The sequence below is a fragment of the Lissotriton helveticus genome, chromosome 12 (assembly GCF_964261635.1).
Source record: "Lissotriton helveticus chromosome 12, aLisHel1.1, whole genome shotgun sequence".
Lineage (NCBI taxonomy): Eukaryota > Metazoa > Chordata > Amphibia > Caudata > Salamandridae > Lissotriton > Lissotriton helveticus.
This window is the reverse complement of record NC_136073.1, coordinates 167,553,759-167,579,380: the sequence shown is the minus strand read 5'-3', so window position 1 is coordinate 167,579,380 and position 25,622 is coordinate 167,553,759. Positions and strand designations below refer to the sequence as shown.

At 42.6% G+C, this 25,622-nt stretch overlaps 1 protein-coding gene across 1 annotated transcript in view; it reads left to right on the top strand.

Annotated features, from left to right (window-relative positions):
- Positions 1-25,622, top strand: part of LOC144799011 (mucin-3A-like) — a 265,324-nt gene that overhangs the window by 130,146 nt on the left and 109,556 nt on the right. The window contains exon 6 of the mRNA XM_078670161.1: positions 22,331-22,488. Coding sequence (XP_078526287.1) covers positions 22,331-22,488 — 158 coding nt within the window. The remainder of the gene's footprint in view (positions 1-22,330; positions 22,489-25,622) is intronic.

Below are 25,622 nucleotides of genomic sequence, written 5' to 3'. Positions count from 1 at the left end.
AATCCTATCCTTTGTATTTCAAGTGCCATGAATAAAATGCACTTGAAATTAGGGAGATGGGATATCAGTCATGTTTGTGATAGAGTATCCCAGCCGCCAAACTCTAAATTTGAAGTGGTTGAAGTGAACTAGCAGAAAGAAACATGCATTACAGGGGTGGCCGGCATGGGTAAGGGTGTCGATGAGTGGTGCAGGGTGTAAAAAAAGAAAGGAAAAAAGCACTCACCGTCTCTCCTACATCACTCCTCTGCATCAGCTGAAACAGGAAGCCCCCAGGCTCGTGTAGTGTTGTGATTGGTCTGAGAGCCGTTGCTCTGTGCTCAGATGGGGACTGGAAGCCTGGGCATTTTCTCTATCCAGGCTGTAATGCAGCTTGCGTGGAGAATATGCAAAGACCCCAAGACGGCCAGTCACAAATTCATGCGCACTTTACAGGGTGCCCACCACTTCCCCTCCGCTCCTTGAGTAAAGCAGCCCCGCCCCTCCTGCAGCAAGAAAAAATAAAATGATAACATTGAGGTATCATTTAATTTTTCATTTCTTAACACTGCTGCAAAGCAGCGGGGTGTCGCTCCTCCGTCTTAGCTAAGGAGCCGCCCCTGATGCATTGACGGAAAAGGAGTTCAGGCGGAGCTGGCAGACAAAGACTAGCTGCTGTTGCTGCAGAAGCCTATCGCAATTCCATCCGTTTTTTTTATTACCAGTAATATCAGGTCCAGTGTTCCTGTACCTGCGAAAAATTGATGCAAGAACCCTGAGCCATTCATGATCCAGCAGAGTTTAACTCCATACTGCAATTGACCCTATTCACCAGACTGGTAGTGAGAGCCATAGTGTGACTGGGAGGAGCACAGTGTCATACACAGCTCACTTTGTGATCTAGAAAATAGAACAACACAGAAGACACTGTGTGACTCGAAAAAGATGGTTAGACAGAACACAAAGTGTGACACAGAAAACATGTTAATCATCATATGCAGTGTGACATACAACCAAAAGATGTGATACAGAAACACAGTGTGACAAAGAACAAGCTGTCACACAAATAGTGACTAGTAGAACAAGCTGTGAAGGGACGTGAAGTAAAGTTAAGTAGAGTGAAGTGGAATGAAGTAAAGTGCTGGTATCAGAATAACCTTTTCCACAGTTCCATTTTAGATGATTTCTGGAAAACCATGGCTAAAAACCTAAGACTTACAGTCATGTTACTTCCATTCAGCACACCGCCTGAAGTGACAGTAAGGCACAGGCACCCATGGTTCAAGGATTATGCAGAACCATCTGATTACATTTTCCTAATATTCATGGGAAAAGACCTAAACCTTTAGTGAGTCCATACCATGGCTCCACCTAGTAAGCAGAACCAAGCCATGTTGCCAACTGGACACTGTATATAAGTAATGCCCACCTCGTAAAGTCCAGATTACACTATCTTATGATACAGCATGACAAATACTGTTGTGATGTCAAGTTGGAGAACGCTACCAGAAACTGATCCAGTGGAAGCGGTGTAAAATTTATACTCATTTCCAATATCTCAAATATATCATGAATAGAATCTTTATTACATCTAAGAGTTTGGGCCTATTGAACCCTCAATGACTACTTACATACATCTGGTCCTTCCATGGATCTTTTGGGAGAGCTACTAGGGATTCAGATAATAAGAGACGGATGCTATTTCTCATGAGGACCTATAATGAAGGAAAAGCTTGCGCAACAATAATAGTTACAATAAGCATTATGTCGAATAACTCATCAATAAAGACAAACTCGATACTTATCAAGTCACTTTTATCTAAATATGCCAAACGTGAATGGTCTATACACCAAATACATTAGTAATGTCAATTTTGTAATATTTCAATGTTACAGGCAAAATACAATAAACAAAATACAGTTCATGGCAAATACATCATAATCAATAACAAGTGTGAGAGGAGAAAGAGAGACAAAAGGAAATAAATCATGCAATATCAATATGCAATTCAGATTTCATATGAACCTAAGATCAAAGGACTAATGCACAGCGTACAATAGTCAGAAGTATCTAACCCTTCAGCTGAAAAGGTATAGCTTGAGCAACATCACCAGCCGATGAAGGACAAGGTAATCAGGATAGTTATTATTAAAAGAAAATCAGATTCGTACTGACAGTATGTCAAACCCAGTATATGCATGGATTAAAGCCAGTCGAAGTAGCAGAGAGAGAATACAGCACCAAAGGGCTCTCTTCTCAAAGAAACAGCTACTGCTAAATTCTTTTTCCATGGAAATAATTATACACCAAGATGTTCACAATCCCACCCCTAATTGTTTCATTTTCACAGTTCTGCACTATTCCATTACTTAAGTTCATGAGGTGATCATTCTCCAAGCTCTGTCATCCGGAACTATAACAAGACAGTCCATTGTTTATTTAGAAAGATGTCATCACTCCAAGGAAGCAGGAAAGGAAATTGAAACTTCTTTATGTCCTCATGCTCGCTTTCACATCAGCTTTTATCATAGTCAACACTATTATTCATATAAAGAAATACTCTTAACAGTAGAAAGGAAATTCTAGTGATATGTTATGCACAGTTAAAACAAATAAATCTGCATTTTTGGAAATAACAAAGGACGTAAAAAAAATTGGAGGCCTAGTTTAACGAAAGGAAAAAAAATAATTCTAACAGGATTTGAGGCCTTCATAGGGAAAGCATAAATTGTTGTTTTTCTGAAGACCAAAGCACACACATTACTGTTGAAGAAATATTCTGATTAGACTCACAAGCGTAACCCAATTTTAAAATGTGAGTTATTACTTAATCTATCACTTTCTTGTTATAAAGAAGAAAACATAATCATGGGGAGAGGATGTAGCCTTGCGGTTAGAGCTGTCGACCTTGAAGCTGGGGAACCGTATTCGAATCTCGGCAACAACGCTCAACATCCTGTGATTCTGGGCAAATCACTTAGGGGCCAGATGTAGGTCGCCCAATACCGGCCGGTAACAGCCGAAATTACCGAATTTCGGCCGTTACTTACCGGTATTGGGAATTTGTGATGTAGGAGGCAAAAAAATACAGATTCAGTAAATACGAATCGATAACTACCGATTCGGTATTTATCGATTCGGTATTTACCGAATCGGTAGATGATATGTAGCAAGGACACTTAAGAGTGCTCATGTGCATTAAGGATTCGGTATTTACCACCAACTAATAGTTGGTGGTAAATATCGAAAACCTTAAAAAAAAGCAATTTTGCGCTTTTTTCAACTGTGCCATGTGGCAGACATACATGCCCTTAGGGCATGTATGTGAGCCACATGTGCACCCATGCACTATACAGGGGTGCAACAGGGTGTCAATGTGACACCCTGCCACCCTTGTAGGTGTACCCCCTATTACCGATTCGGTAAAATTTACCGAATCATTAGCAACATATAATTTACCGATTCTAAAATACCGAATCGGTAAAATTTGGTATTTTAGAATCGGTAAATTATATTTACCTACATCTGGCCCTTAATCTTCCCGTGCCTCACAAAAATGAATGTGTCTGTCTGTAACAAAACTGGTACTCATGTAAAATGCTCTGATACCCGATGTCTCGGGTCTAGTTTGTGCTATATAAAATTCTTTTTAAAAAAATCATGAAACATTTTACTTCAAGCATTTTCATTATCATTATTTACTAAATTCCACTTATGAGTTTTGCTTTAGCACCTTTATCAACCTTCTCTCGCATGTCATTTAAGTTCCATAAATCTCATATTTTCCATGCTTTCTGCACGTTTATTCACTGCAGTTTCTGTTTACTAAATGTGTTGTGTCTTTCTTGCACATTTTCACATTTTAATTTATTTTCACATTGTTAATTATGTTTATTAAAAAACGTCTGAGCAGACTTGCAATAATCATGCTCCATCACTGCCTTGCAGTGAGTATTGGCCATTCAATTTAATTCAATTCAAATGTTACTGTTTGATTACTAAAGACCATAGCAAAATGTTAAAGTATTGGCCATTCTGTTTTTTGGCCCCAGCCTCATGCTAATCCAGTGTATGTGTAAAGGTGAAGGACTGTCATTGATGTGAGTGAAGTCCTGAACTTTGCATGTCCTCATTTGTTTGACAGCGGACTACCACACCTGTCATAGGTTTAGCTTGTAGAGCAGTGGAAGCATGCCATGTTTTTTTAATTAGTCATTGTAACCAGGCCTTTTTATTGTCACAGGAGTGGAGGCCTACTGGCCCACTCACTTAAAGTTTTGTTGCTAAACACTATTCCAGGTCCTTTCACTAAAATCACACTGCATGTTGTGCATCTGTGCATGTGCGCAACCCTGTGGTGAAAACACTGTATGCACAAGTGAACCAGAGTAAGAGAAGACTGTAGATTCCATTTTAGAAGCCCTTGGTCTACTCATGTGGACAATATGTAAGTGAGGTTATTTTCAAAGACAGTGAAAGTGAATTGCTGACATTCCGGAAATTTGAGAGAGGAGACGAAGACATGAAGTGGGTAAAGAGGAGACTGAGAAGCATATTACCAACGTTAAGCGATATTTATCGCTAACGATGCTTAGCAACGATTCTTTTACCGCTAAGCATCGTCAGAAATTATCGCAGATAAACCTTGCTATTATCAAGTTTTATCGCAAATGGGCTAAAAAACGGCCGTAATGCATGAATATCGCTGAAAAGTCAGCGATATTCATGCATTACTGAGCTAATGCTCTTAGCCATGTTATCCACCTCCCATTGGATAACATGGGTAAGAACTGCTCAGGGCAGGTGTTAGTTTTTGGAGATATTCGCGCTTAGCGCGAATATCTCCAAAAGTTGGTAATAGGAGATAGCGATGTTAGCGACTGTTTCCAGTCGCTAACATCTTGGCACGCCCACTTTGCATGTCATTAGTGATAAATATCACTGACATGCAAAGTGGGGCCCAAGATGGTCGCTATCTCCTACTAGCGGTCGCTAACTGGTGTTAGCGACAGCTAGGTAATAGGGAGATAATTTTATCTCCGCTTTCTTGGCTTTTAAAGCCAAAAAAGCGGAGATAAACCCCCTTGATAATATGCCCCTGAGCTCCCTTTAGAAATGTGAGTAGGTCCTTTTCTTGAGAAGGGCAGACTGCTGATTAGTTTTCCTGAGCTCTGTAATTTGGGAGATGGCAGGGGGTGAGGGATGGGATTGCTGTTACTGTTGTTCAGAGATATACTATGATGTGTGTATTTGTATGGCACACATATCAGCTCGGAGGTATCCTGGTGCATAAAAAGGAGGCTGCAGACATGGCTGGAGCCTATTGATAATAACAGGTTTTCAGGTTCTTGCTATGAGAAAATAGATTATTAGCTGGGTTCAATGGTAGCCCTCCACAAGTAATAGTATCGCTTTTGTCAGGTACACTAAAGGTGTCAGCAATTTAAACCTGAACTTAAACCCTTGTCATAATGTACATTAGGGCCTGTGCTGAGTCTCCATGTTTTGGTTCACGTTTTAACTTGACATCTTTTTCTAATGATAACGTTTACATGTTTTACACTTACACAATAATGTACTGAGAAGCTCCTGTATATGTAGTTAATTTCTTAGTAAGTCTTATTATCATGGCATTCCTACACTCTGTACAAGGTTATGCACATTGAACGCAATGCACTTGCATTTGGTTGTCCAGCTGGAAACAGCTCTAAGACTCTAGACAAAGCACTGCATCAGCTCTGCACTTGTGACACAGTGCGAGACGAACAGTACTATTATTGTATAAACTGCCTCTGTACTACATTTGACAGATGAGCACTTCTACGGGGATTATCCTGGAACGTGAGGTACTGTGACTGAGATGAATCCCTGCTGACTTAGACCACAATCCTGCAAAGTACGATATTCTGCTCTACACATACCAGCTTCCTAACACATCATAATCGGGTATAGGAAGTTCGGCTATCCCAATGGATTTGGCAGAGGGTACTCCAAGAATGCTCTCGATAGTGTAGGTAGTAAGATATAGGAGTATAACCACATAATAATGTCATCATGGTTGAATTTTTTATCTTTTTCACCATACTTGCATTGCTGATTACCATGCTTTGATTCATCGGAATAGGACCCTGCATCTTTTACTCTGCATGCCATTACCCCACAGTTTTTGCTCCTCATTAACTTTTAAAGCAATCTGGTACAATGCATTCCCCATTCCAACATTTACAATTCTAACTCCAGGGGGCGTTACATTGGGGAATGCGCTGTAACAGTTTTGTGGTGTAAAGCCCTGCATTGTTAAAGTTAAAACAGAGTAAAAAATGCGGGATAATGGCATGCAGAATAAAAGCATGCAGGGCAAAGGATGTTTCTCATTTCATCTACCTAATAATCGCAGCTCATACTTTCTATACAAGAATATAATTGTTTCAATAAATGTTTGAAAAGCTATTTTGTAACTTTCTCTTGTTTACCTTGGGCATGCAAAGTAACAATGAAAGACCTATGTTTGCACAATTTCCTTTGGGAATGAGGAGGGTCATGTTCAAGGTTGCAGGTACCATCTAATACCCTGGTAAGGTTAAGGGGTTCAGATGGGCACTGTGAGCTAGCTCGGGAAACGGGGCCAACATTTTCTGATAATATTGTGTGAACAACTAAGGGGCATACTATCAAGAAAGGGCGTTACATTATCGCCACTTTTATCGGCAGGAAACTGCCGATAAAGCGGCGATAATGGGCTTGATAATATGCTCTATGGAATTCCAATCGAAGCCCATGTTAGATGTGAAGACATCTAACATGGGCCCTTTCTTGATAATATGCCCCTAAGTTCCCATATTCTGAAGTTTAGGTTGTCTAGATACACAGTCCTGCTTAATTCATACGAACCATATAACACCGTTGTAGCTATGGCACAGAGCCGACAGGCTGCTCCAATTTTTAAAAATAAAATAGAGAATAATCTAATGAACAACATGACAAAATCCAATAATGAGAGCCAGGATATGAATATTTAAAGTTTAAATAAAAAAATAGCATAAAAAAGTGCTAAGGTGCATCTGGTTGCACTTGACCGATACATACATGTGATTTAAGGTATAGGTAGGAAACAGATACCATGTTCATTCCAGTTGGAAGTTTTATCTTTGCACTGAGGGCCTGATTTAGAGTTGGCAGACTGGATCCTCCATCGCAAACGTGACAAATATCCTATCCTAAGGCAACACCTGTGAGGACAGTGACTGCACCTGCAGTAGTTAAGGCCCTGATGGGGATTTTCAGCCGGGTGGTGTTCCCCAAAGAGGTGGTACCTGTCAGGGGCACCAACTTGTTGTCTGTGTACATGAAATCAATGTTGAAGGAGTGAAGTGTAACCGACAAGTTCTCCACCCTCTACTATCCACAAATCAATGGGCTTGTTGAGAATTTCAGCAATACCCTAAAAGGCATGAATATGCACCTGCCTGAGCCCATGAGGTGGCAGTGGGCTGCCCTCCTACCATGCCTGCTCGTTGCTTACAGGTATGTGCCACAGAAATGGAGTTGGGTTTAGACCCTTTGATCTTCTGTATTGTCACCCTTTTAGGAGACCTCCTAGTCTGTTCAAGGAGGAGTGGGAGCCAGCCCTACCCCGAGATGTGATTTATGCCTGCCAGCCATCGGGAACCAGATGACCAAGTTCTGGAAGAAAGCTTCTGATAACTTGGAGGCCAGACAGGAAGACATAAAGCAGTGGTATTGCCAGTTGGCTACCATGGTGGAGTTTCAACCTGGACGGAAAGTATGGGTGGTTGAGCCAGAGGAGCCCAGGGACCTCCAAGACTACCGGTCTGGGCCCTATGAGGTGATTGAAACGAAGGAAGAGGTGACCTACTTGGCGGACATCAAGACCCTGAGAAACCCCATATGAGTACTTCATATCAATCACCTCAAACCCCACTATGAGATGTCTGAGGTCACCATGCTGCTGGTGGCAGATGGTGAGGAGGAGAAGGAGAGTTAACCTCTGTTTGAACTCCTGACATCTAAAAAAAAGATGGGTCACTGGAGGGTGTCAATCTCTCCCCTACCCTGACAGCAGAACAGAAGAGGTACTGTCACCAGTTCCTGGGACAGTTTGCCTCATTGTTTTCCCTCCCTCCTGGGATTACACATCTGTGTACTTATGATATTGGCACTGGGTACAGCTTGTCTTTCAAAAGTAAAATATACAGGCTGTCTGACAGAGTGATGGCAGCATCAAGGAGGAAGTCTCTAACATGTTGGAATTGGGAGTGATAGAGCAGTATAGTAGTCTCTGGTACAACTCAGTGGTCGTGGTACCTTTTGCTACCCTACTGAACCTGCCCCAGAACTCAGATTTTTCATGGATTACAGGGGGCTCAACTCAGCCATTAAGACTGATGCTTATGAGCTAATCGCTAGATTAGGGACTGCCAAATTTCTGAGTACTTTTGATCGGACTTCAGTGTACTGGCAGATTGCCCTAACTTAAGGAGCGAAAGAGAGGGTGGCATTTTCTACCCCAGAGGGCCACATTCAGTTAATAGTGATGCCCTTTGGACTGACATATGCCTCTGCCATCTTCCAGAGGCTGGTGAACCAGGTATTGGCTGGGATGGAGGCTGTTAGAAAAGATGCTGCTCAGACAGGAAATATATGAAGAGCAGTTTATTCTGCGTCTGGTCTCACCGCTGCCAGCCTCACACAGCGTTCTAACATGAGCGCCCTCACCAACATTCTAAAGGATTACAACAACTGTACCTGAGGGAAGGGGTGTAAGGAACATACCAAAATGAACATGAGAAATATAAAGAGCAATTTACAACACATCTCCCTCTGTAGAGAATTTAACAATACTATGAATATACAGACAGCTATTGCACATAGTCCTCCTGCCAACGTGGTGGGTGGCGTACTCTAGTCTCTCTGGCCACTTGAACACCTGGCAGCACAACTTCCTTGGTCTCATCACATCCAGGTACAGGAACACATACATTAGGGCAACAACTTACATTGTCCATACTCCATGTGCTGCCATCATTCAAAAATGCAGAGTTACTGTTTACACGCTGGATTCTCAATGGTTTGGAGAAGGAGGACACTTTTGCACGCCCTATACCAGGTCGTTTGACTACCACCCACTGTCCAACATGGAATTTTCTATTGGAAGCTCCCCACTTTTGGTCATATCTGGTTTTGTAATCAGTTTGATGTAGGTCCACCTTCTCTCTCACAGAATCTCTATCCACCCACACTGGGATTCCTCCATTTAACCAGTTGGGGGTGAGTTTAGATCCTGGATTTCTCCCTTTAAGGGATACAAAAGGAGAAACTCCGGTCACGGCATTAGGGGATGAATGATAGGACCATAGAGTTTTCCTAATGGCGTCCTCTACCGGTTCATGCATGGTAACAGCCATTTGAATGGAGTTCTTCAACATTCTATTTGCTCTCTCTACCATACCATTGGCTTTGGGACAGTAGAAAGGTGTTCTTACATGAGAAATGGCCAACTCAGATAGAAATTCTTTCATTGCATCAGATGTAATTTGGACCCCATTGTCTGTCACTAGGGTGCTGGGTATTCCCTCTCTTGAGAACACTTCCTTCAAAAACTCAATTAATACAGGAGTAGTTATTGAGGATACAAACTTAGTGCTGATCCAATGGGAGTGATAATCAATGATAACGAACATAAATCTCTGGTTGATGTTAAGTAGGTTCAAAGGGCCTATAATATCAAGCCCCAGCTTGTCCCAGGGTTTACTCGGCACCACCACCGGAACGAGAGGTGCTTTATGTATTACCTTGGATTTGTCACACCTTCCACATGCCTCACAGTCTTTCACCGTGTTCTCCACCAACCCATCCATCTTGGGGAACCAATAGTGCTGCCTAACCTTGCTCTTGGTCATGCTTCTCCATGGATGACCTTCGTGTGCTAATGCAATAATGCGTTCCTTCATGCCCCCAGGAGGAACAATTTTATTTCCTCTGCACACTTGGCCGCTCACATTGGATAACTCATCTCTTACAATCCAGTATGGTTTGAGATTTTCTGACAGCTCATTGCTAGACTTAGGCCAACCCTTTTCAATTAACTTCCTCAAATCCCTCAACACTTGGTCTTCCTGAGATTCTTTCTCCCACTCTTCCTTATTGATGGCAGGGTATTCGACTGCAAGAATAACTTCCTCTGGTGGATTACATAAACTTTCATCACTATGAATCGGTAACCTCGACATGCAGTCTGCTATGGTGTTTTTTACACCCGCCACATAACACATGTTGAAATTGTACCCTTGCAATGCCAAAACCCACTTTGAAATACGTGGCGTGGCCCTCTCAATGTTCTTTGTTGAAAATAATGGGATTAGGGGCTTGTGGTCGGTACGTACTGTAAAGGGGATTCCCCACAAAAAAAACTTAAAATGATTTATTGCCCAATAGCATGCTAAAGCTTCCCTCTCAATTGTTGAATAATTGGACTCAGGTTCCTTCAGCGCCCTGGAAGCAAAAGCAATTATTCTTTCACATCCATCCACCACTTGAGTGAGGGATGCCCCCAGGCCTTTAATGCTGGCATCAGTGGTCAGAGTAGTTTTTTCGTTAGGATCAAACATGCCTAAAGTGGGTGCCTTGGCAATGGCTGACTTGACATACTGGAACTCCTGTTGACACTCAGAACTCCAAACAAAAGTGCAATGCTTCTTCAAAAGTTCTCTCATGGAGCATGTGTGACTTGAAAAATTTTCAACAAATTTAGTCATGTACTCCACTAGACCCAGGAAAGATCTAAGCTCGTCTTTATTAGATGGAGCGGGAGCTAACATTACTGCGTCCACCAGACTAGTTTTTGGCTTGATCCCCTCTCCTGAAATGGTGTGACCTAAGTAAGTCACAGACTTGACTCCAATTTTACACTTGTCTTTTTGGGTTGTAAAGCCTGCCTTGCTTAATTTGTTTAGTACCTCTCTCAGATTCTTGTTATGCTCAGTCTCTAAATCACCATAAATTAAGATATCGTCCTGGAAACACAAGACTTTCCCAAGACCCTCAAGAATGTGCTGCATGATACGCTGAAATACAGCAGCTGCAGACGCCAACCCAAATGGCATCCGGTTGTACTGGTATGCCCCAAAAGGTGTTATAAAGGAAGTCAAGCTTTTAGCCTCGGGATGACGGGCAACCTGGTGGTACGCAGCCGAGAGGTCTAAAACACTGAAGTATTGTGCTCCTTTTATCACACTGAGCATCTCATTTATCTTGGGTAGAGGATGTCTCTCCACCCAGATGTTGGCATTAAGGTCCCTAAGATCCACACATAAGCGAATCCCTTTACCCCCTCCTTTCGAAGCTACCACAATGGGGGCGAGCCACTCCGAGCTCTCAATTTTTTCAATAACCCCGATGGATTCCAACTTCTCCAGTTCACTTTTTAGAGAATCTCTCACCACTAACGGTACCGATCTGGCTTTATGCACAGTAGGTTTGCAGTGTTTCTTCAACTTTATCTTATGAAGGAAACCCTTAAGCAATCCCAACTCACTAGAAAATACTTCTGGGAACTCCTCACATACTTCTGCACCTACGCTAGGTTGTTCCACCAAGTATACAGGCTCTGAAGCATTAGGATCTAATTTAATGCCAAGGTCTTTCTGGTGTTTCCACCCCAACAAGCATGATCCCTTCTTGGTTAAGTATACCTTACCCACTGTGACTCTATCTTTGAATTTGATCTGCATAATGACCATTCCTACTAAGGGTATGGTATCACTGTTGTATCCCCCCGGTTTGATGTCAGGAGGCAATACCTCATACTCTTGGTTAACAGACCTCGCTTTGAATGTAGCTTCATTAATGAGTGTATATGGGGAACACGAGTCAGCATAAACTTCATAGGGTATGTTGTCAAGCAATATCTCGCATTCTGGGTAACTACAATCAGAGCTTTCAAGAAGTTCATTCACCTGGAATACAATGTCGCCTCTATGTACCTCCTCATCAAGAATAACATGGGTTACATCTTTCTTCATATCATGGCAGACTTTTGTAAAATGTCCCCGTTTATTACACCTCCTACATATGACATTCCTTGCAGGGCATTTAATACTATTTGCTAGGTGGTTAGGATTACCACAACGGAAACATTTTAACTTCTGAGTTTCAGCCCTTTGAACAGAACTTCCCATTGGTACACTTTTGCTTTTATCATTCCTTGTTGATACTTTTAATACCTCCTCATCACAAACTTGTTTTACCTCAACAGAATCCTTCATCTCACTCATACACATACAGAAAGCTGTGTGCTCTATGCTCTTAGCTATATCCACAGCCTGCTTCAAATCCGGAGCATCTGCTAGTAATTTTTCTTGTATTTTTTTATCAGATGTGCATCTAACCAGTTGGTCTCTGATCAGCGAGTCAGTAAGAGTCCCAAAATCACAAGTGGAAGATAGCCCTCTAAGGACCGCAATATAATTTACTACTCTTTCACTCTTCCTTTGTGACCTAGAGAAAAACTTGTGTCGTTCCAGAACTACGTTAATCTTCTTACCAAATTGGGCATCTAACTTTATCAAGGCAATTTGATAAACATCTGGTGGAACATCACCATCACTACTTCCACTTCCGCTTTCACTTACAATATCAGGTAAATTGTCATATATTTCTCTTGCATGCTTCCCTAGATTATGTAATAAAATGTGTAGCTTCCGCACCGACGAGAACCTGTTACCACCAATAGCTATTAGATAGGATTCAAATATTCTCACCCAATTCTTCCAAGGAGTGAGGGGTTCCCCATCCTCATTCAGAAATGGTGGTGGTTGGGACATTGACATTGCAGTTGCCATTACACACTAAAAGAACAATCTCCTGTTTTAGAGCTATAGAATAATATGTTAAAAATAACTAAGTTACAGCTGCAGACTATTTAAGCTCAAACCGTTCTCAAAACATGCATAGATTTCCAATTGTGACACCAACGTTATAGATGCAATCTTGACCATATGTTACACATCCTACAAGGAGGAAATAACGTGTTAAATTGTTCATATAGCTTTTTAACTTTTGCTTTACACATGTATATATGTACACGATATAGTGCACCCTCACTTCCCTTAAAAATCCTTTCCTTTAATTTCTTTTAGTTTCTTGCTGGCAGGCTTTACTTTTCTCTAATAAATGCTGAGCCTGTCAGCGCAATTATAACCTTGAGATCACTGTCACAGCATACCAACTCTTCACTAGACTTAAAACAGCTGTGCCTATCAGCGTAATATTGTACAATATACGACACAACAGGCTCATTAAACTTCAATCAGCTGTGCCTATCAGCGCAATATGGTTTGATTGACACAGATAGGCTTCCTCTCAAATCTGCACGATGACCTTTCTATTTAAATGTGAAGTTCCCAATTTATGCGTCGTAGGATTTTGAAGAGTTGCTGCCCTCTTGTGGCCGAAATGCACCAGCGCACAGTCAGCACTTACATCAGAACAGCTGACAGGAAAAACGAGTGAAGAATCTCCTCGTTCGACAAGCGGCAGCTGGCTTAATTTGCTCGAACAGCCACGCCTACACTTAGTACAGAATGCTAAGCCTCCTGGCTCAGATTCTAAAAGCTGTAGGATTTAAACAGGCTTACACTTTTCTTGAATGACGCCCAATTGCTGAAGTAAAATGGCAAAGAGAGAAGCGGTTCGTTTGAATTCCAATACATCGATTCGAATATGTGTCAAATATGAACCAGATAAACACTCCACACCTCACAATTATGTCTCAGGGGTTGTAATAATAGCGTCAATCAATGCGGATAAATCCCGCTTTCAAATTGTTACACTGCGCCAGAATATTAAATGCTTAATTCCTGAGGCGATTAATGAGCTTTCAGCTGGCGCGAGCAGTAGACACACGCTCACAGGTCGAGGTCACTCACGGCTCAGTTCAATGAAGATGTCTCAGCTGTCGGCAGCGCATCAGTAACGGGGGAAGACCAGAAGCTGCCCCCCGCGCAGCCCCATCGCCAACTTGTTAGAAAAGATGCTGCTCACACAGGAAATATATAAAGAGCAGTTTATTCTGCGTCTGGTCTCACCGCTGCCAGCCTCACACAGCGTTCTAACATGAGCGCCCTCACCAACATTCTAAAGGATTACAATAACTGTACCTGAGGGAAGGGGTGTAAGGAACATACCAAAATGAACATGAGAAATATAAAGAGCAATTTACAACAGAGGCCTTTAAGGACGCTTACCTGGGTGACATAGCTGTCTTCAGCAGCTGCGGACCACCTCTTTCACCTGCAGAAAGTGCTTCAGACCCTGCAGCAGGCAGGTCTGACTATCAAGACCAGTAAGTGTCTGAGCGGTCAGGGGTCTATGGTGTATTTGGGACACCTTGTGCGAGGGGGTAAGGTGTAACTGCTCCAGAAGAAAATAAAAACTATTCTGGCCAGGGAAGCCTCTAAAACTCAGACAGAAGTGAGGGCCTTCCTTGGCTTAACTGCTTACTACAGGAGAGTTGTTTAGGGATATGGCACCACTGCTGTTCCCTTGACTGAGTTGATTTCCAAGAAGAAACACAAGAAGGTGATCTGTCCATAGGCCTGCCAGAAAGTCTTTGACTCCCTCAAACAGGTCATGTGCACAACCCTTGTGCTCAAGGCGCCTGCCTTTTCCATAGAATTAATTGTACAAACAGATGCCTCAGAACATAGCATAGGGGCAGTCTTATCAAAGTTCAATAAGGAAGACCTGGACCAGCCTGAAGCTTTTATTTCTAGGAGGCTACTTCCCAGGGAACAGAGGTAGAGTCCTAATGGGAGTGTACCAGGCCTGCCATTGAGGCCTGAATGCAGTTTTTAACTGCCAATTCGACTTTGCAATACAACCCCCTTTAAACTCCCCTTTTATTGCATATAAGTTACCCCTAAGGTAGGCTATAGGTAGCCCGTGGGGCAGGGGGCATGGTAATTAAAAGGTTAGACTTGAACTTTTAAGTTTTACATGCCCTAGAAGTGAAAAACTCTTAAATTCCCTTTTCACTACTGTGAGGCCTATCTTTCCGATAGGATAACATTGTATTGCCTTCTTACATTTAATACATGGTAAATTTTGATTGGGTACAAATAGCCTTTTCATGTTTGATATCTAGGGAATTGTCATCACAAAATGTCTCTAATGGTAAAGTTGGTTGAAAATTACAATTTTGAAAAAGCTACTTTTAGAAAGTTTGAATTTTCTACCCCTTAGCTATATGGTGGCTGCAGCCTGTCCAATGTCACATGACTGGGTGTAGTTGGTAGTAGTGTAGTCATAGTATACTATAAACAGTCACAAAATAGAGAGATTAGGTGCGCCTGAATGGGCATCTCCATCAGGATGGGGGACAGAGCTGGCCACAGCACCACTTGCAACTGAATGGATTGTGCTCTACCTTCACTCAAAGGGCTAGTCACCACCTGCATTGCCCCTGCAGACAACTTGGAGTCAAGGCAGGGGTATCAGGAAATTTGAAGCACTTCAAAGAAAAACCTCAAGAAACGTTTACTACTATAAAGAAGGCACCAGATGTCAAAATATGGCCCTCAAACATACTTTTCGTTTCACTTTCTGGAAGGACTCTCAGTGGACTGCCTGCTGCTGTGAACTGTTGTTTACTCCACTAGACTGCTTTGCTACACCTGGAAGGACGGGTTTGCTGCCTGGAGCCTGCCTTGAATCCTTAGAGCCCTGCCCTGCTGCTTGTGCCTTGTTCTGCTGCTTGAACCCAGGCCTACCAGAGCGACTCCAAGAGCTAGTTTTCTGGCCTCCTGTTCAGAGCCAGAGGGACATAACAGGCTTACACCATCTTGAGCCCACGCCTTGTGCTAACCTGAGTGAGTCCTAATACCCAAGAGATGCCAGTCCAGTCCTGGATCCTTGGTGGTGGTGCTAAAGGAAGAGACCTCATGTAATCAATTTGTTTTTTAGGCCAAAAACGTGCACTGGTTGCATTGCTTTCAATGGCAACGCGTGCACGTTTGGTGATTCCTTTGCGGGAGCGAGCTTGGAAACCATCTGTTTGTAATTAACTTTCAAACAGATGGTGATGCTCGCTCCCGCAAGGGAAACGCTGTCGTCCATACTCCCCCCACCCCTCCCACTTGGTTACTGCACACATCTCACCCTGGGCCATCTCACTCCGGGCCAGCGTGGGGTGACCCTTACTGCGGCTACCCACCCCCCTTCCTAGCCACTGAGAGGGAGGACCAGACTCTTAAGGTAATTTCCATTTTTTAGCCTTTTTCCAAGCCAAAAATGTTTTTTTTTGTGTTTTGTTTTTTCAAATAAAGGGCGCTGGCAGATCAAGCTGGACTGATCAGTGTATAACAGCATTTGTATAGCGCTTGAACACAGAGCCTCTTGACCATTCCAACCACTACCCCCACCAGCTGATTAGCTGGTGAGTAATCCATTATGCCATTCCCCCCCAAAGCCCGTCGCTCATGTTGTTTGCCCACTTTCCGTGCAGTAGATAGGGACATGCCACCAGCCTGATTCTCAGACGCACTATCACTTCCACTGGAGCCCGTAACTGATTCTGAATCGTCCGCTGACCAGTCAGCTCCATCTGATAATAAATAAAAGCAGTCATTCATGTCGGGATTCGAGCTGATCGTGTCTGCCCGGTTCTGCACATTTTTACTAGCCTGGAAAGGTCTACCATGAGCCCTCCCTTTCGGGGGTAAGCCTATGCTTAGGGCTGAATCATCACCGATCATCACCTGCACCATGTCTGGACTGAACACGGAGCCCACCAGTTTTTGATTTTTTCCCTCTTTATATGGCTCAATTAATTCTTTAGAAGTTACCTTGCATGCTGTACTGAGTCCCTCTTGGGCCAGAATCTCAGATGGAACAACTTCTTGGGGGCTCGTCTCTGCCGGGTTAGTAGCCAAATTTTCCCTTGTGTCCAACGGTGCCTCCGTAGTTATAGAATTCACTTCAGCTGTCACTTGTGTGTCCATATGTAACGTAACTGGTGCTCATGTAAAGCGCTCTGATACCTCCAGGTCTAGTTAGTGCTATATAAAACTCCCCCCCTAAAAAACAACAAAAAAGCTTGCTGCCTTGATTCCCCTGCAGTACTTGCTCATTTATGAAGTAACTCTAGGACCATAGCACCCAGTGTGCGCTGTGAGGGTAGGGGCTCCCCCTTCACCTTCTTCTCTTTAGCCAAGCCTCTCCTGGCTAATGATAGCAAACATTGCCCACTCCGGAATCGGCCAAAGCCGGTAGAGCAGACAGAGCCGCTGGAGCCACTACACCGTTTTCCTTCAGACTGCCTGCTCTGGCTCCCGCTGCCTTTGGACCCATTCGGTCCTCCTGAACAAGATACGAATAGCAGCTGTAATGGATCAAAGCAGCTGCAAGCAAACGCCAACAGGCAGAATGAAACTTCTTCCGCAACAATGTATCTGCACGTCACCTATGGCAACTGCATGCTATGGAAAAGCCAGACAACATAACATGTCAATCTTGAAGCCTCCGTTATTGTGTTGCCTTTTTCTTCCTGCTTAAATTCTAAATGTCTTCACGGCAAGCGTAACATCACCCAGTTATGATTTTTCTCAAGCAGCTCTTTGCATTCATCCGCTTTTTATTTATTTTTTACTGTAATGTTTAAGTAGTATATTAAGGCATGTACTGTGGAATAAAGTCACCATGTAAACGGATGTTGGTTAATATTCTATACGTGAGAAGGTGTAGCACTCTTATAATCAGTCACTTAACACTGCGCTTTTTATATATTCAATGACATCAGTGCCATACATATATTCTTGCAACCTGTTCTCATCATAAACGTATAGGTTCTCTATTCACAAATGTGAAACCTAATTAAAAGTGCTGATTTACTCGTTTAGTGGGTATTGGCTGGAGTGTAGCAAAGGTGCCTTGGGTCCTAATACAAGCAATCAAATTGGGGCCCTTCCCCCTGGCTTTTAATCATACAAATATATAAAACACAATTAATATGGATGTAGTGAGCCCCTTTGTACCCAAGGTCCCGGTGTCACTGGGCCCGATTCACAGAACTAACTTAAGACAAAATCCTAAACTTACTACTTTTGGTATTTACAGAAGTTAGGATTTTGTCTTAAATTTGTATTAAAACAGTCTTAACACAGCCTTAAGACAGACTTAAGTTAGGATTTTGTCTTAAGTCTGTCTTAAGTCCGTCTTAAGTCTGTCTTAAGTCTGTTTTAAGACAAACTTAAGAAAAATCCTAACTTCTGTGAATACCAAAAGTAGTAAGTTTGGTCTTTTGTCTTGAGTTAGTTCTGTGAATCGGGCCCACTATGCCTGCTGCACCTTCAACAGCTTTCTACATTCCTTTTCCGTATGTTAACGCACTGCGTGCTGTTTGTTGGAGAACAAATTTGATACAGTATTGCATAGTCACATATCCCGGTGTCACTACGCCCGCTGCACCTTCGGCAGCTTTCTACATTCCTCTTCCGTATGTTAACACACTGCGTGCTGTTTGTTGGAGAACACATTTGATACAGTATTGCTATTGCATAGTCACATATCCCGGTGTCACTACGCCCGCTGCACCTTCGGCAGCTTTCTACATTCCTCTTCCGTATGTTAACGCACTGCGTGCTGTTTGTTGGAGAACAAATTTGATACAGTATTGCATAGTCACATATGTTGCTTAAAACAGCGATAAGATGACTTTCGACTGTAACAACGTTCTTGCTCCATAATCATTGTTTTACAAAGAACTGAAAGAAGTTGCCAGAAAGGTTGCTTTACGAAAGAGGGCAGAGCAGCACAGCCCAAAGCATTTCTCCTGCGTGGGCTAGGCTGGGTGAGTCATTTCCTCATTAACCTTTCGCAAACTGCAGCCAATCACAGGAGCGAGAAATGTAGACTTTAGTTACTAGGTGTGGTTTCACGTCCGCATTATAGAAAACAAACATTGGCATAGCCAATAGGTCTCACCTTTGGGACCTTATAAGCGCTTAGCCATGCAACAGTTGATGTTGTTGCACCAAGGATATTGTGCTGCATAACTAAATACTTGTAAGGTCCCAAAAGCGAGACCAATTGGCTATGCCAATGCTTGTTTCCTGTGTGAATACCCTTGGGTGTGATTATTATATTGTAAACTCTTTGGCAACCCAAGCACGTTTATGGTCCTGATGAATTGCCATGATCGGTTTTGACATTAAATAGGCAAGAAACATGTTGACCTTCTTTTTTTGAGCTATCACTCTCCAAGGTGGTTTGGACCATTGTACCCATCTCTGGCTCACAATCATTTTATAATGTTAACAAGGGAGCACACATATTAAAACACTAGGGTAAACCTTAGTTCTTTTATCCTCATATTCCACCATTCTACTCACATTGGCTCACACAACACAGCACCTCATACTTCACATCAGCAAAAAACAAAAGAACTCCAGCAAAGAGCCTCCTCGCAGGGTGCGTTGGACATCGCAGTGCCGGCCCAATGATGAAGCATGACACCCTTCTGGTTGTGTGATGGCTCTTGATCCTGAGTAAACAGATCCCTTGATCTGGGGTTTCTGGATACTGCCGACCTCCTCTTTTCCTCTCTATTCAGGAACTGCAGACTCCTTTGACTTACACTGCCCTAAAGTGTTCCTGAGTGGACGGCTTCACTGCAAATCTTCAAGTCGTACCTAAAGGGGCAGCACCCTAGCACTGCCCTAAAGTGTGCCCAAGCTGGCGGAGCTGCTTCAAACCTGCAAGTTGTGCCTAGGCACCTGCATGTTACATTGCCCTGAAGTGTGCCAGAGTGGATTGCACTGGCATGATCCTGAAGCATCTTGCACTGTGGCAAGGCTCTAAAGAGTAGTACTGTAAACTCGAACATTATGCCTGAGTGGACCATGTCATTATAATTCGTGGAGCTGTAGCTGAAGCGGACTACACAACTGTAATGACTGCCTGGCCTATGTGGACCGCTCCACTGTCCCACCGCCATGAGTAAAGTTGAAGCTGCACCACCGCCAAAGAAGGGTCAGAAGCCACATGATTTGTAAACCCATAACTCACGGCACAACTTGCGTACATGTGCTGAGGCTCCTGATTGCAACTTCAAATCCATAGACCTTGCATTGGTGAGATATAAACAATGTGAGTGAGCTGAACTGAATCCACTCACTCTAAAAGAGGGGGTGGCACTGCACTTGTGCCTGAAACCTAGCACACTAAATCCAACCCCTGAGTTTAGGAGAGAGAGGGGATGGGAAAGGAGGGATTCCTGATCCCTATTTACACTAGTCACTCACCAGTAGTTTGTGTACCTGCATATTATAGTGTGTAGTATTAAAGGTTTTTCTTTTTTATAAAAGATAAGCACTGGGATGGACAATCAAGCATTTCTCTGTTGGGTGATTGTGTTCTGAGCTTGAGGCACCCCACACTACTTCCCTGAGAAGCCTGTGTTTTCTCATCATCACTATCACTAAGAATCAGGTGCTGAAGTAGTTGTACTTGGCCCTGTTTGTAAAGCCATAATAGGATGGCCCCAGGGATATGAGAGGTAAATTACTCCAGCCTCCATGACTTCAGCCCAGTGGCCCTGCTTGCCCTCTGGCCCGCAGTATGGAGTCAGAAGACTAGTGAAAAACAAGGCTTATCTGGTATTGGCAGATGCATCCTGGTGAATGCATTTGAGGGAAATGAGTAGAAAGCTAGTTTGATAGAATGTTACCAAATCATCATAGCCAAAATGTTCTACCTACATTTTTATAAAAGTATTGCGCCACTGGAGTTAACAGTAGTAAATCTGCAATCAATGGGAAAGTACTTTTGTAAATAAAATTTGGAATGCTATCTTTATTTAAGACAACATTTCTGCATTTGATAGTCTGGCGTACACCCTTACACAGATACCTCTGACAAAAATGTATAAATATTTTCCAGTTTTCTCTCAAAAGGCTTTTTCACATTCTCTCATCCAATGTAAAATAATTGCCCTCACACCTCACTCTACACTATAGTGTAAAATGTTCTCTACTTGTTTACTCAACTATTATGTCTTTTGTGTGGGCCTGTGTTTCCTGAGTATCAGTCGTGGTGGGCATTAATCGCGAGTGAGAGGGGCAGGGGGTCACGGGGAAGGGGGTAAATTTAAAAAAAAAACATACCTGTCCACTGGCCGGGTCCAGCGTTTTCTCTGCAATGGCAGCGTTGTGATAAGTGGGGACGCCGCGCAACCGGGGGCTAACGGAGAGGCCATTTCCTTCATGTAGGCTGCATTGCAGCATGCATGGAGAAAGGGCAGAGTGCGCATGACTGGTTTGGGCGACCCCAGAGGGCCGTACAAACAGTCATTGTACACTCAGGGGGGGGGCACACCCCTTCTTTCCTGCCCATCCCTGCTTGCAGAGCAGCCCTGCCCACCCTCAACAAACCCCTTCTGCTTACTCGCAGTGCAAGAAGCAGAAATATAAAATGGTAGTTATTGTGGAGGACCCGCCCCTGCTGAGTATCATCCATCAATACATTCCTTAGCTATCGATAACACTGTCCTCTCTTCCTTTGTACTTCCTACGATCCCTACAGTAAGTGTGTGATACCCCTAGTTACGCATACAGCGTTATTGTTATACCTTCAGCATTTCACATGCAGTACACTGTATAACAAGAATGTTGCAACGATTATATCAACCTAGCTACTACATCACAGAGTAAGTTTAGGTAAGTAGATGTGGAGATAATATGAGTAAATATATACTTGACCAGCGATGATGTGGTTAGGTAGAAGTAGTGGACATACTATTATTGTGGGTCCATATTATGGACCTCGATATAGTGACATCCACCTATGTTGCTGCCTAGGAATACTTCAGTTTAGATAGAGAAAGCGAGACCACCCTTTTAATCATTAGCCACTGGCTGCACATTATCCTGCCTATTGGCCTCTGGAATACCCTTGGTGTATCTGCAGGTCCTACTAAACTAATGGTTTTCGATTAGTATTTCAGTAAGCAGCTTGGGGATGTTTTATGCTAGTTTTTGGGGTGAGAGGTCCAATTGAAATTATAGTTCAAACAACAGACAGGCTTCCAAAGGGAGGTTGTATCCAGCACACATGGGCATTGCAGACATATTCCTTACAATGTGCTGCAGTTACAAAATCTGAACGACATTGGGGCTATGGAACCTCTGGGGTCACAACCTTATGCGAATAGCTTGCTGTGTCTAATTATAGCACACTTACAACGAAGGTGCTGTAGAAGTGAACCTCTGTTTTGCTAAATGAAGATTGTGAAGCAGGTGAAATGTGCAAATGTTTACATTGGATGTATGTTTTTAGAGCCGGAAGCATCATTGTGGATCATAAAGTCCTCATGGAGCTAGAGCTAAAGCCAATCATCACCATTCAAGAGAATTACAAGGAGGTGGTGACCATACTCAAGGAGGAGCTAAAAGTGTTCATCCAGAGCCAGCCCAGCTGTAACCAAAGCAACCCAGGTGAGCACAGCAGGAACCTTCTTTTATGATGGATCAAGTGGACATGAAGAAATACATTTCCAGAGGTCCAGGAGATAGAAGATAAGGCAGAACTAACGTATTCCAATTGAGTAGTATTGTTCATACATGCCACAGACCCAAGAAGGTTAATTCACGAATTCCCCAGGCCACTCTCTAACTTGCCACAGAGAGAGAAGACATCTGATGTGCATTCTATAAATTATGTACAAACCTAGTAAGAAACACATACAGCAAAATGTTAGCAAATATTATGCTTCCAATAGCAAACATAATACAATATTGTATATTTGTGAATACGTTATCTGCTTATCCAAACCCTAATTACTAGTAGCTAAGTTCTACCATCATTGTAAATCAGATAGTCACTAACCAGATGCACATAGAATACAGCCTTTGGTTAGCACGCGCCCTACCTGATGCGGTTAAATGTCTGAGAAAGATGGCGGAAGTCCCTGGAGGCTCTGCTTCCTGGGTTCATTTCACTCTCGCTCCAACAGGCTATACATCGGATCAAATGTTTTGTATTAGTACTCTCAGGGGTTGTAAGGTGTCTGTGATTAATAGGACGAGTGGTGAAAACAGTAGCCTGAGAATTTGTAATTACAGTGTCCTCATGATGGGCTTTCCAACGTAATATAGTTAACCCACATATTTTGCAGGGATAAAGTCTGTAATACATACCATAAAAAACGAATACCCTAATATATATATATATATACATTTATATATATATATATATATATATATATATCTATATATATATATATATATATATATATATACTATGCATAAATAAAATAATAAAATATAGGCACTATATTATATTGTGAATAATATTAGCTCATATCAGAACATAAGCATTGTAATACAACAATATACATTTAAAGGACCTTAGAAACAGGAAAATGACGCACTTGTGAGACATAATTTAATGATGTCACAGGTCAGCGGTTGCATGGTGTGCCCTTTGGCCAGGCTCTGGACCCAACCTGTGCAGCTGTGAACAGCAGTTGTCAGGCACAGGGCCCTCAATCAATAATATGCATTGTTATGGAGATAGCAAGATTTTGATAAATGTTTTTATAGAGTTATTTATATAGTGAATTATCTACTGTGATGGTTAGAAATAATTATATAGTTATAATTTTTTAATGTGGTGGTGGCTATTTAATTCCTGCTTTTGCTTTCAGCTTTTGCAACGCAAACCTGGAAATCACGATTACCATCGTAATTTTGATTTTAGGCCTCACCAAGTAAATGGTAAATAGGTTTTAGAGATGTTTTTATATAAACTCTCTAGAAAAACATGACTTTAGAGAATACAGTAAGAAACGCCTAGAGTATAAAATACTGTAATATTTGTGGAAATATCTATTTTACCCTTTATGGAAAAGGCGTGATCGTCGCAGTTAACGACATCATAGCGACGTCCCGAATAACAACGAAAATGGGAAAATAGGTCTGAAAGATGGTTTTCAAAGAAACTTAGTGGCAAAATATGAGTTTAAACATGCTTTGAAAGAAGTATGTATATAGTAATATGTGTGGAGCTATGTTCAGAATGGATATTTTTACATATTATTTTCGGGTTTGTTGGTAGACATTGATTGTCTGCTTTTGTTTTCCGTTTTTGCGACATATCCGCGGGCATTGCAAATATAAAAAAAATGAAAAAAACCTTACTAATCCACTGAAGAAAATACAAACTTATGAAAATACTTCTTACAGAGCAATTTTAGATTAAATATAATGTGAAAACCTTAAAAATTCAATAAAACAACACCGGTTAAGTGGGCATTATAGTTGGGAAATGGAATTTAAATAACCGGCCCCGCCCGCCACCCATTTACCCCCGCCATATTACTATGGAAGACCATCCGCCGCTTTTCCTCCCGGTCAACGGGTTGAAGGGGCGGTAAAGGGTTTAATATGGGTTTAATATTACCATGGGTGCGGTAACATGCCTTTCCGTGGCGGCAATGCATGCGGGAATAGACTGTAGGGGCCTGTTGCAGGCCCCCAGGGACTCTGGGGGGTGTACATGGGGGTATCTATGGTACCCCCCTGCAGTTCCATGCACAACAAGGCAGGCACCCGCGGTGCCTGCCATGTTGCGCTTGGAAGTGCACAACATGTCTTCGTGGCATTATGGCAGGCGGTGCGGAGTGCACCGCCCGCCACAATAACAGGAATGCAGGATTCGCCCGCCACTGTGGCAGGTGCATCCTAATTGCCCCCACAGTACCCCCGGCCTTATGGCGGGCGGTCCCATTTCCCAACAGGATGGCGGGCGGACTAATGACCCCCTAAGTTATGATCATAAAAAGTAATGGAGGTCCTCACCCATATTGAGCCCATTTGGTATCTTTGTATCGAACTCTAAGATGAACTTAGATTCCAATTGCTGTAACAGCTTTTCCCTTTTGCATCCTCTCCTTAAAATTGGCACTGCTCCAATAACAAAATATTTCAGATCATTTAAATTGTTGTGATGAACCAACTTGAAAAGTCTCACTACTGGGTACGTAGGATCACAGTTTACTATTGCCCTGATGTGTTGTAGGATATTGCTTTGTACTTGTAATTTTGTGCTCCCCACATATGATAAACCACATGGACATTCGAGCACATGCTCAGCAAATTCAGTCCTACATATATAATGCCCTCTGATACTAGTTGCTTTTCACAAAATGCTATTTTATAACTTTTCATGTTCACACCAAACTTGCAGACCCGGCATGAACCACATTCTTAGGCTCCAATCAGTTCTGGCTAGAACTGACTTCAGGGCAGCTGCTGACCAAAGTATTGCTCGTCTAAACGTCAGGGTGGGTTTTACAGGGAGGAACTGGCCCAATGTGATGTCTGTCAATACAAATGACCATTGCTTGTTGATAATTGATCTTATTTGCCTCTCCTGTTTACAAAATGTTGTGACTAGTCTAAAATTGTCAGGTTTGTCCACCATTGTGGGGACCCCTACATTTTTGGAATTAGTGATTCTGGCGACTTTAAAGAGGATAGCTTCTCTTGATTGAGTATGAGCTTTCAACTTCGCTTGGTTCAGATTTCTAATATTGTACCCACGTTCTATGAACCTGTCAGAGTGTGAG